This window comes from Ascaphus truei, chromosome 3 (genome assembly GCF_040206685.1).
Source record: "Ascaphus truei isolate aAscTru1 chromosome 3, aAscTru1.hap1, whole genome shotgun sequence".
NCBI lineage: Eukaryota > Metazoa > Chordata > Amphibia > Anura > Ascaphidae > Ascaphus > Ascaphus truei.
Window position 1 is genome coordinate 349,875,001 of NC_134485.1, and position 13,665 is coordinate 349,888,665.

At 38.6% G+C, this 13,665-nt stretch overlaps 1 protein-coding gene across 1 annotated transcript; it reads left to right on the top strand.

Moving 5' to 3' along the window:
* Window positions 1-8,201: 8,201 nt before the first annotated feature.
* LOC142490081 (keratin, type II cytoskeletal cochleal-like) lies at window positions 8,202-12,975 on the top strand. Its single transcript, XM_075591874.1, has 9 exons — window positions 8,202-8,710; window positions 9,406-9,614; window positions 9,722-9,782; window positions 10,271-10,366; window positions 10,709-10,873; window positions 11,131-11,256; window positions 11,453-11,673; window positions 11,941-11,969; window positions 12,643-12,975. Exons 1-9 carry the CDS (start codon window positions 8,264-8,266, stop codon window positions 12,765-12,767), a joined length of 1,479 nt encoding a protein of 492 aa, XP_075447989.1. The 5' UTR covers window positions 8,202-8,263; the 3' UTR covers window positions 12,768-12,975.
* Window positions 12,976-13,665: the final 690 nt, after the last annotated feature.

Genomic DNA, 13,665 nt, shown 5'->3' on the forward strand with positions numbered 1-13,665 from the left:
TTCAGCACGGAGGAAGGAGGAGTGATCAACCAGAGTGTGGGAATTTCTCCCTGCCAGCAAATAGGAATAGGGGCTCATCCTTTGGCTGACATCAGATATGGCTCGGGATGCCCTATGGTCGTGACATTTTAATTGACCAATGGGAAATGCACCAATATTCTGCCACTTCCCCCAGTCAACACATTACCAACTACTGGGTGGCTCCACTGAGCCTGGAAAACCAGAGGGTCCTCCCCGCAGGGGGTCTCTGTTCTCCGGACTCTGTACTTAGACCTGCCCTGGTCACTTAGCACCTCGACACATCTCAACATCCCATCACCTCTTTGAACTACAATGTCTATCCAGACGTCCCGGCACCTCTGTGTATGCCCCGGGCTGGCAGAATAGACATTTATAGTAAATGCACAAACCAAAATAGAGTATGTTTTAATACACAATATGTCTTGGGGAGACCCATATCTGTACGGAAATTGGATCTGGGATATCTGGGCTTGAAAACCAGGAGTCTGGGGGACACCGATCAGCCCCGGTGCAATTCCACCCGCATACCGGCAAATGGTGCCTGCCCACCAGGGAGAATTAGGGAACTGCTGTTAACTTTGGCCCCCGAAATCCTGCAAACAAAATAATTGCATTTTGACCCAAATATCCCACACAAAACTTGCACACAAGAAGTTTCACATTTCTAGGGCCAAAGGAACATGTAAACTGCAAGCAAAATGCAAGTGGTCACTATTTTTTTACATGTATAATCCCTGGTCCTCTACTTATGGTGCTAGGTAGCTGCCAGGGACCCCACGGTTTCAGGGGTAACCAGATGGCCTAAACCTATTTTGTGTAGCCTGGTTACCCCCTCCTGTCACAGGACCTATAAGAAAATCACTATTAACAACAGACGAATAGCAGGATGCAGCCCTTGGCTACGCCATTCCCCCTCAGTGCTCTACAACTAATTCAAAGAAAATGAATAAACTGCAGAACCTACATATGCAAACTGTGCTACATTAAAGCAGCAAACCAAGAAATATCCTACAGGTGTTTTTTTTTTTTTTAAATAAATCAGTTCTGTACTTTGAGAAAATATTTGTAGCATTTAAAAAAAATAATAGAATTACATTTTTAGTGTATTATAATGTAACAAGCATTTTTATTCCTATAGCAACCATTTACAGTCACAGCCCCTTCCTCTTCTGAAACAGGCTATGGCACACCCCTTTGTGACCCCTGCACTCTCTTTAGCAGTGCACCAATTGTATCTAGTGACTGACTTTCACATGATCTTCCCACAGAACTTTGCATCTTTCGTCCTCTTCTGATGCACTGACAGCCATTTAGCAAACTCCCGAGAACGGATCGATCAGCAACTTAGCTAATTACTCATCATTGTGTGTAGTGGTCTATGGGGCTCTTGATACCCCCTGGACACATCTATGCCTTCTGTCACTGATGGGAACTATGGGAGATGTTACCTTGTTGTTATGTTTTGTGAATCGTTAAGCTAAATACATTAAATCTGATGCCACAAAGAAAATGGTGCACCTACAGATGAACAGCCGGTTCTGAGCCACTTGACAGGGAAGATTCGTGGCCATCTCTCAGGCTTTTCATGTGACATATTCCCCTTGTTCATTTGTATTTGACGAGTTGACGGTGAGTTGTCTACAGTAGAGAGTTGTTGGCGGCAAGTTGTCCCTCCTGTATTTAGTGATCAGATGGAATTATTATTTTGTGGTTGCATTTCAGGTCGTGTCCGGCAGATGGCAAAGTGAATCTCTTTGCCTATGGGGGATACAGAATGCTACTGCAAAGTTTATACTCAATGTCTGAAAACAGGTGTCTTTTAGGCCAGATAAAAGTATATATATGACAGTAATCCATTGTTAAATGATCTTGTTCACTCAAGACATTATCAAATGTAGGCGTTTCACATTTTATTACAAAACAGAATACACCTGACGAAGCTATGCCTGGAGAGAAATGCATTGGGCGTAGTGACATGGTGACGTCACAGCACGTGGTGCATATAGACTCAGCCTGCTGCTTGGTGAACTTCTCACTGCCTGAAATCTCCAGACGCTACATTGTAGCTAAGTATATTGTGCTGATGCATTGCAGCTGTACTATGCTTTACTGACTATGGTCACAAATGTTGCTAAAGTGGGGGTAACATTGTATCTTTAGAGCTATGGTAAAATAATACAGCCTGATAGAGCTAAGCTGTTTAGAATACGGCTTTTATAAATCAGTTTAGTCGAATGTTACTCCTCTATATTCATCTAGCCATCACCACTCAGAGAGTGTTTGTTTGCAGGCTGAACACTGCAGCTGCAAGCATATTAATCCATGACAGGATTTGACCAATAGAGTTCAATCAACCTGTAGGCTACAGATACTATATCAGCTTTTCTTTACCTGGAGATTTTTATGTATACTGTATGTGTACCTTGATCATCCACTGTGTTGAAGTTTCATTGGAAATTGTCCTACGACAATCCACATAGATTGTTCATTTTATGCTTCACATCTATATGCAGTAGACAATCCATGCTGCATTAACCATCATTGATTGTAGATTAAATGGCAATATCAATGATACCATACCTGATTTAAGGTTAAACATATATATACCATTTATTTTTACCACAGTAGAGACCCAGATCTCTTTCACCAGACTATTAGAGACAACAGCACCACATGTTATTTTAATATGTATATTGTAATTCCCTTTATTTATTTATTTTTTAAACATAATCTTTATTAAGTACTTTAAAATAAAACTGTTTGGAAAACCACAGATGCAAGACAAAAAAACTAAATAAAATCAATTAAAAAGAACCGAAGAGGTGGGGCTGAGGTGCTAATATTGCAGTATTATTTGTATTTCTTTTTTTTTTTCATTTACAATTTTACCTAACAAGACTTCTTAAAATATTCTGGATTCTGAGTAAAAATCAACCAGAAATTAATACCCACTTAATTTTGTTGTAATAATAAAAAATAAAAAATAAATAAAACAATTGATATTTATATTAACTGTAATTCCCTTTATATCACCTAATTCACTTCATGTAGTTTTTTTAAAAACTAAAATTACAAAAATTAGAAAACTATTTAATTTAATTTAGCCTAGGAGTGCACCAGTAAAATGTACATTCTTTAGAGGACTTGTTGACCTGTGTCAGCAATTCTTCTTTTGCAGAGTTTACAGTATAATCGCTTAAAACAGGTGTCTTTTAGGCCAGATAAAAAGTCTACATATGACAGTAATCCATTGTTAAATGACCTTGTTCACTCAAAACGTTATCAAATTTAGGCGTTTCACATTTTATTACATAACAGAATGTACCATACATTATTTTACATTGCCTTGACTGCTGACTGTTGCATGTGACATACATGATGTCAACTCCTTGTAGTCGACTCAAATGCAGTTTTGCATGCATGACATGTTCTGCAATTAATGCAGGAACAGGTAAGAAGGCAACTATATCTGACATCTATGTCTATATCATTGACCAGTACGAATTCTTCAAAAATTCACCAAACCAGTGCGGATGGAAGAATTACATGACACAATCGGACTTTGAATGATTGCTTTATTAGAACACCACGTTCTGGTTTGAAAGGAGATTTCTGATCACTGCACCCATCTTTTACGGGTATGTTTGATCACGGCAACTTCAAAAGGAGAAAGATTGGGACTAGCACATTAAATAATCGTATTTCCCGAGCCGGTACCTCCAATGTGCCACCACCCACATACACGTACTACCAGATTTAGCCTGAATGCTTGTCTCAATACCAATCTACTACCACTACGGTACAACCGACTCTGAAAACCAGATGAACATACATCCTGGCTGCCTTCCACGACCTGAGTACCAGCCTCGGCTTGTTTATACAGCTCCATCTGGCTACCTGTCTGAAGATCATTATCAGCAGGGATCCAACAACTCTGTGATAAACTCGATCATCTACGCACAGCACACCCCTGGCATCAACATTGGGTAACCTCCACCCAGTTAGCAAGGTTAATAATGAAGATAAATATAATATACTGTACAGTAGTAACTGCAATTCCTAATGACACGCATACAATACTGTACTGTGTGCATGCCATAGCCCGTTAATGCATTGATGCATGCGCACTATAGCATGCGTTCATGCATGCATACTACAGTACCTGTATGCTTAAAGCATCATAGAATTTTTTTTTTTCGTTTTTCAGAAATTAAAGTGTCAAATCGACAACCAGGAGAAGATGTTGATGGAAGTCGAAAACAACTATATTCTAAACTTTCATTTTTTTACTTTTATATTGTAAGCTTTTCTCTTCTAACAATGGGATATTCATGTCTGTTAACTTTTACGGTACTTTCTAAATGATTGTATTTCACACTTTTATAGGACAGCACATACATGTGATAGATATAGAATGTCACACTGACATGTATCAAGCTTTCGCTGCTACTGTATGTTAGATCACATGAGCTTTCCCCGGCCAGCTGTGAAATTCCATTTCCTGGTTAATGACACCAGGGCTTTTGCGTACCATACGCACGCATGTGCACGTGACACAGGGTATGCATTGAGCATTATAATACCTTGAATAACAATGGAACATTGAACTTGTAAAAAAAATGTCACAGACAAATGTTTTTTTTTCTCTCTCTCTCTAAATAAGGAGAGAATAAATTGCGGGGCTTAGAGAAAACATAATGTGCTGGATGTTTGTCATATTTAACAACATTTAAAAAGAAAATTAAATCCCAATTTTTTTATTTGTAAATTAAATTGCATAGTATATCTTTGCATGTGCAATTTATGGAAACCTCAGGTACCGATAATTGGCAAAAAAATAAAATAAAAAATGATATATTTTTTATTTTCTATTCAATATCAACATTATTAACATGACTACATTTCACGCTTGTGGGGCAAAGCACCTTCGGTTTGCTTGCTGCAGATAAAAATAAATATTCCACACACACGGTCTCAGGCAGTGATCACTTTTAACAACAAATATTCCACACACACGGTCTCAGGCAGTGATCACTTTTAACAACAAAAAAAAGCCTATCTGTGATTGCGCCTGGATCTAGAGAGCTTCAGATACGGGCTCCCCCCATAGGACAGTCAGAACCAGAACGGTAACTGATGCAACGGGACGTGGGAGTGCACAGAGGCAGACGCGCCTGATGCAGCGAGTTGTGAGACTGCAGCAAACCCGGCTCTCGGGACACCAATCTTACTGCCTGTTATTTTCAAACTTTATGTAAGCCTTGAATCAGGGGTTCATGTGAAAGTAAACCGTTTGTTCGATCTACACTATTGTTGTCTTCTCTTTTTCTTTGAGCACAGTGGACACCCACATCATACACCACTGCCCAGTTTTGGAAACCAGTGAAATAGAAGAAAAGTGTACAGTATATGGCGCAAACTGATAATAAATACAGTGAATAAAGTGAATAACCACAAAGTGTATAGAGGTAATATGGATACCAGAACATACTCAAAAGTCCCAGTACTCTGTTGAACCAGGCATCTTGCTTTAACTCTCCATAGTAAATATGTAGGGAAGAAACACAAATGCAGAATGGATGGTGCATTAACGTATTTACTCCTTAGACAGCAAGTTTTCCGCTTGATAGATGCAACATGGGGCAGGGTGTGTGTGGGGAGAGGGGGGAGACGGCTTTCCCTATTCTATGAAAGCAGCCAGTCATTAGTTTGCTCAATTCCCCCAGCCCGTGCACTAATGTGAACACTGAATACTGTCATATTACAGAAGAAAAGAGTCACTTTACATTTGCAATTTTTGGATTGTAATAAAGTATAATAACATATACAGTATATCTCTATGTGCCCAGTACAATTAAAATAATGTATAAAACTGCCTAGATAATATCTAATTAATGTATATGTCTCTATTAATGTATACAGTATATCTCAACAGTATTAAAAGGGAATGATAATGGTTTTAGACATCCATCTGACTTGACAGTACTTTCAACATACGGTCCGTCAGGTACAAATTTCACGGTCTACCATTGGCAGTAAAATCAATGTCACGGTAGACATGGTGTTTTAACACATCTATATTTAAGGGATCAGTCAGTAGGCAAAACAATGCAGTGAAATTAAATGAGGTTTATTTGGATAAGACCTCAGAAACGCACAGAAGCACAAAATACAGAAATATACACACTTACTGGGTCTGGGGTATGAAATCTAGTCTTTCCTAGGTGCAGGGCGCCCGCTTGCCAGGGCTTACCCTGATCGGAACCTTGTTCCGGAAGTCCTGGACTGAGATTCCGCAGAAACTCCTGACCTGGACCTAGTCCTCATACTACTGGAACTGTTTTCAACAGGAACACCTGACCGCGTCCGCTACATACGTCCACAGATGAGAACTTGGTCCTTGCGTCTGACTTAGTCTCTGCAGGGCAGTCTTTCCTAGCTTCAAAACAAAGCCGGTTGCTCTGTTATTTGGGACAGAGCAACTTTGAAAAGCCTGCCCTAGCTTCATCGACTCAAGCCACAATATCGACTGGTTCTCTGACTGGGACATCTCCTTACATACACTTTGCTAAGCTATCCTTAGCCTTGAGGTAGGAGAAGCGACCAATCAGAGCGTGGGAACCGTATTCCCCTAGCCAATAGAAACAGGGGCCTGTCTCTTCGCTGATGTCAGAGGAAGGGGTGTGTCAAGCCGGCTTGGGATGCCCCATGGGCTGGACATATGAATCGACCAATGGGAAGCACGCCGACATTCTGCCGCTTCCCATGGTCAACCCATTGCCACCTACTTGGCAGACTCCACTAAGTCTGGCAGACAAGAGGATCTTCTCCGCAGGGGGTCTCTGTTCTCTGGACTCAGTACTCCGCCCTGCACCATCCACTTAACACCCTGACACCTCTCAACACCCCGTCTCCTCTTTGAACTACGAACTCTATGAAGACTTGCTGGCACCTAAAACATGCCCTGGTGGAATGCATAGAGCCTTAAGTAAATGTAAAACACATTATAAAGTACACTTTAATAAAGAATATACTTTAGGGAACCTTATACTTATACGGGAAATGGATTGGATATATTGGGGCTCGAACTCCAGGAGTCTGGGGGACACTGGGTAGCCCCGGTGTAATTCACCCCGTGTACCGGACAATCAGGCCTGCTAACCAGGGAGAACTAAGCCACTGCCGGTAACTTTGGCCCCCGAACTCATGCAGACAAAATGGGAACATGAAAAAAGAAAAAAACAGTGGTCACTTTACTTTCCACATGCATTGTCCCTGGCTTATGGAGCTACCAAGGACACCACAGATACAGGGGTAACCAGAGGGCAACCCTTATTGTATAGCCTGGTTATCCCCTACTTTCACAATCAACAAGGGACATTTTTCAAAGTACAAAATATGAAAGCTTTGGAAATATTGAGGGTGTCGACATCATTGGTGATGACATAATCATTGCATCTAGCGCTAAAAGTGATCATCATGATGCCATATTAAAAAAGATTTGGGGAAAAGCAGCAGAACTACATTTGAGCTAAACAAATACCAGACACACTTCCAAGAGGACAAATTAAACAACATGAGTTACTACATGTCATCACAATGCAAGGAAAAGTGACAAACAATACTATGGTAAAATCAATCACAGAGATACCATCACCACAGACAAGAAAGGTTGCAAGAAATTTTCAGATATCTGGCTCAATACATCCCAGCGTAAGTAGATATTACAACCACTCCGGATACTACATTGCAAGGCCCTAGACCAGCAGTGACATCCAGAATAAAAAATGTGTTTCAGGAATTAAAGAGTGCAATTACTACAGCACCACTCTCATGTTTATTTGATCTAAAATATGTTGTAGAAGTCATGCAGACACTTTCAAAGATTAACTTAGGAGCATGTCTGATGAGTCTTCAAAAGATGTAGGATAAGTGTATATAAGTGGGAAAAAAAGATTACAAGTAGTGATGTATTGGTGACAAAATGAGTCCAGACATTGCTAATGTCATAGAAAACTGTTTTCCAACAGGCAGAGCCCCAGAAGCCTAACAATGTTTTGCTTACAGAGCTTTTGGGAAGGAACTAGATGAGCTGATTCATTTACTTCAAAGTATCCAAACCCAATTAAATGTGAATATAAAAGGGGTAAGTCTCTGTTCTGAACTCAGAGGGACTTCCTGAAAGCTCACTCCATAGTCAGCTCCAATATCGCATTGTCCTTACGATTCTTGCAGAAGCAACATGTCTCACCAATCTCATCAATCCACACATAGCAGCTCCGGCTCTGGGCACAAGAATTTCAGCTCCTCCTCAGCTTGTTTCAGCAAACACAGTGGGAGCTCATTCACTTCAAAGAAAGTATCCATGGGTCACAAAGCGCTACCATGTTTTGGAAGCAAAAGTGTCTATAGTCATGGATCAGGGGGACATAAGATCTCAGTTGGAAGTTGTCGACCAATGGGAAGTGGACATGGATATGGAGGATATGGTAGTGGATATGGTTTAGGTGGATCTGGCTATGGATTTGGGGGATCATCTTGCTCTGCAGGCATCACTAATGTTACTGTGAATCAAAGTCTGCTGGCCCCACTTAATTTGGAGATTGATCCTAACATCCAGAGAATGAGGACAGATGAGAAGGATCAAATCAAGGGTCTCAATAATCAGTTTGCCTCCTTCATTGACAAGGTAAGGTAACCATGCTGAGCATCCTATATACTGGAAAAGGGGTTATGTCATGTCCTGGCTTGACATAACCTGCATCAAACAAGATGTGGAAAACGGACACAAAATAAACATGGCTTAAAAATATTTTTTTTTGTCTAACATATGTTAACACTGTCTAAAATGGTCAAATATTATTTAGCTTGTAAGCTCTCTGTGACAGAGATTCCCTTTCCTGTTGTATTCCTTTATGTTTGTTGCACTTATTGTTTGTGTTATAATAATGTACATTATATTCTACTGTTTTTTATTATATTGCACTATGTATATTTTTTTGTGCCACATACTGTACAATTTTTCATAAAATTGAAAAAATTTAAACAGTCTTTTTGCATCAACATTTCCAAAGGACATACAAAATCCCGTCATACTGTATTTCTTTAAGATGCAACTACAGTTTCAGATCTCTTTACTGTGAAGGGATAAGAACAATGTGACAAAATTAGGAAGAACATTTTAATTTGTCATACTTTTTAAACGATTTTCAATTATATTTCAATGTTTTTATTTAAATCTATTTCTTTTATGAACAGGTCATCATTGGCAAGCATTGACAATTTCAAAATACTTATTAGTTCATTCAAGGAAATTTAGTAGTTACAAACATATAAAACTATTTTCATAATGGTTTATTTATATATATTTTTTATTTGTCCTAGGTGCGATTCTTGGAGCAACAGAATAAAATGCTGGAGACAAAGTGGTCTCTTTTACAAGACCAAAGAACTGCTAGATCTCAAATTGAACCTCTCTTTGAGGCCTACATTAGCAGTCTCAGGAGACAGCTGGAGAATCTGGGATGTGAAAGAGCGCGTCTGGATGCAGAAAGGAGGAATATGGAGGAATCAGTAGAAGAATTCAGAAGAATGTATGTAAATTAGGAGACATGTTGGTTTTCTAAACATTGCAAAATACCATCAAAACCATATACTAATCTACAAACACACCACTTAATAAAACTTTCTTACCCAACAGATATGAAGAGGAAGTCAACCGACGCACAGCTGCAGAGAATGAATTTGTTGGGCTTAAAAGGGTAAGTGTCAAGTGATTAACTGTACAAAATGTAGTCTTTTTTCATAAAGGTCAAAATATAACTTTGGATCAGTAAGATAATTCTTTCAGAACATTAAAGCAGCATTTCCTCTTGCCAGCTTTTGTTTGTTTTGTTTTAAAATTACATTGAATTATCTAAGCTGCTGATTAATCCATTCAACTGTATTCAATCGGTGAATATCCGGCTTCCCGGGGCATGCAATATGGCTACCTATTTCAAAAGAGGACGTCATGTAGCTTCCCAAATGGTTTCTATAGCAACCCAAGAAAGTTTAACACCTTAAAACGCATTAAAAAAAGCATAAAGAGAATGGAAATAATACAGTATTATTTAATATTACACAACCCATTTATTTAAAATAAAAAAACTCAGGATTTTGAAAGAAATGCTGATTTAATTTCAGAAGCATTGTAATAAAAGGCCTAACATTGACTGAATATACTTATCTATTTTGATCTTCCCTGTAGGAAGTTGATGCTGCTTTCATGAGCAAAGCTGAATTACAAGCAAGGGCGGACTCCCTGACTGATGAGATCAACTTCCTGCGCACTTTGTTTGATGCGGTATAAATATGGAGCCTTTAGTCTTATTATTCTTTCATTTGATGAAGAGCAGACCTGGTACCATTTTCCTAAAATAAGAAATAATTATTTTACACCACATACATTGAAATGGATACTCACCTTTCTGTATAAGAATTAGAACTTCATTTCTAACAGCTACAACATGTAGATATCTTCTTTGTAATTCTACTATATCTATTATATTTATTCCACATGATTTTTGGGGAAAAATGACAGTAGAACAATATGTGTTTGAAAAATTATCTTTCAAAATGAAGGGTCCTTTTTATACGGTATCTGTACTTCATCAGCACTTATATCACCGTTTTCTCTAATTTATAGGAAATATCTCAGCTTCAAGCTCAGATCTCAGATACATCAGTCCTTGTTTCCATGGATAACAGCCGAGACCTGGATCTGGACGGCATCATTGCTGAGGTCAGATCTCAATATGAGGACGTTGCTAACAGGAGCAGAGCTGAAGCAGAGGCCACGTACCAATCAAGAGTGAGTCTATTGAAGGCAAATTCAAACAGTCCCAATCTAAGGTTTCGCGTACATATAAAATACACATGCTACGGTATATAGTACTCTAGTGAAATATAATCTCCACACTATATTTATTGTAATACCGTACAGTGTCATAAACTTCTGAATCCCCCATAATTGTGTAAATATAAGATCATCATGCTATTTGGTTTAGATACAATTAGATGCTTCACACCAATGCTTCAATCTTCTCTCACATGATTTTTTCTCTTCAGTACGAGGAGCTGCGCTCCACTGCAGGCAGTTATGGGGATAATCTGCGCAACACTAAGCAGGAGATTGCTGAGCTCAATCGTCTGATTCAGAGACTTAAGGGAGAAATAGAGAGTGTGAAAGATCAGGTAAAATTAATACATGTGTAATATGTATTCTTACTGGATTAACAAACTGTCTGAAATAAAGAATGGAAGTATTATAAGAGGATTTGTCTGTTTGTCCATTAGTTAACATGTGAAATAGTTAAAATCCTAGCACAATGTTACTTTTATTAATGTATAGTGTAAGAAAGAATCTTGTGTTTACTTTGTGTTTTACCAGCGCGCTAGACTAGAAGGTGCCATTAGTCAGGCGGAGGAACGTGGGGAGATGGCCGTCAGAGATGCCAAGTGTAAACTGACTGAGCTGGAGGATGCTCTGCAGAAAGCTAAGCAAGACATGGCTCGCCAGCTCCGTGAGTACCAGGAGCTGATGAATGTGAAGCTGGCTCTGGATATTGAGATTGCCACCTACAGGAAACTGCTGGAGGGAGAAGAGTCCAGGTGAGTGAAGATTATGCAGCGTGTAGACACATTGTCATTGTAAACATGTCTTTCTATCTGAATAATTATAGAATAAATATAAATAAACACATAGAACTGCCATCTCTAGAGTGACAAACTTCTTGACGTGCACTGTACACAAAATGGTATCTATTGGAGGAAGTGTACCTGTACATACATGTTATAAATAATACAGTTAGATGTTATGTAGAAATGTGACTTTGAAATTGTAAATTAACTTTAATAAATGTTCTCTTTTTGTTTCAGGCTGGGTGGAGAAGGTCTTGTTAGCATCTGTAAGTGAAGGAGTTATTCGTTTTTGTGTTTGTATACTGTTCCAACTATTTAAAACTGAAACCATTAAACAACTAGTGTCATAAGCATAACAAGAATAGAGGTATTAGATCATAGTTGAACCACTTTGCGGGCAGATGCCTAGTTATATAAAATTAGTTTTTTTTTTGCATCTCAACATGTAAACTCCTTTGTTTTTTATTATACTCCTGTCCTGGAACAAATGTTAAGATTTAATTTCTTACCTACTATTATTTACACTAACATTTCCAGTCATTGTCTCTGTCTTTCAAGCTCTTTGGAAGTGCATCTACAAAATGAAAAGTATACTATTGAGTCACATATATGAAACTACCATAGTTAATCCAGATATTTACATCTGACACAGATCTGCATGGAAGATTATACAAACTCAGGCTTGATTAAGTAAAAAGGAATACAAAACAAATATGCTTACACTAACAAGTTTCTACAGTACATCCCATCTTCCTTCTTTTTTGTTATATAAATGTCTGACTATTTCAAATTGGGAATTAAAAAGAAGGGCAGAATACTTCAATATGTTGACACTAAAATACATGTTACATTTTAGCTAAGATGTTAGGGCTAAATAATACTTAGTTAATACTTTCTTTAAAATGTTTCATCCCTAACACGTTGCTTGTTTCTTTACAGCTGTGCTTCACTCTAGTACTGGAGCATCACACTACGGTGGAAGTGGACACCACCACAAGAGCAGATGTAGCACTGGCAGTGTTTCCCAAGGAAAACATGGCTCAGGACATGGACAGTCCTGCTAAAATGGAATTCACTAATTAATCGATTACCTTCATGTTGACGGCTTCTAAAAGTTCCAGTTCTCCACAAACCCCCCACTGTCACATTAAACCAATGCTTGCACATTGAGGGTAAAGCAAAAAGTACTGTTCTTACACAAATGTGTATTTTGAGCATTACATTTTGAAATATTAATCTACTGGAGTGCCGACTTGTATTCTAAAACAAATCTGGGGCAATCACCAACAAGACCCAGGTATATGCTGGGTACATGCTGCAACATTTCAGTGACATTTCTGCAGACAGACTAATGGCCCATCGGATTAACAGCGGGGGGTCCCTGGCAGTCTCATTCAAACTGAATGGGACTGGCAGGGACCCCTGCTGTGTTAATCTGATGGGCCATTAGTCTCTGCAGAAATGTCACTGAAATGTTGCAGCATGTACCCAGCATATACCTGGGTCTTGTTGGTGATAGCCCCAGATTTTCCAAGGCAAGTTTAAGGCAAGTTTTAGAATACTCGTCGGGGCACCTGTAATACAGCTATAAAAACTATAAAAACCTGGTTACTCTGTTTGGTACCATTGCTGTTATTATAATAGGTGGTGTAACAAACAGACCTGATAGTCAGTACATTTGTTATTGGAGCTTTCAATGTGAAGTAATTAATATACTGTACTAGATCTTCTGTCAGAGAACTACGGCATTCTTCTGATAGAATCACTGAATTATTTTCAAACCTCATTACTGTATTATTCACTTTTCTTTACTGTTTTAAATGAAAAATTATGAATTGGATTTGCTTGAATTTGCAATACTTGAGTAAGTGAAAAATGTAGAATTAAGTTCCTTAATCAAGTCTAATCACAATAGTAAAATGCAATATCTATTTCTTTAACCTGAGACATAATCTGTTTTTC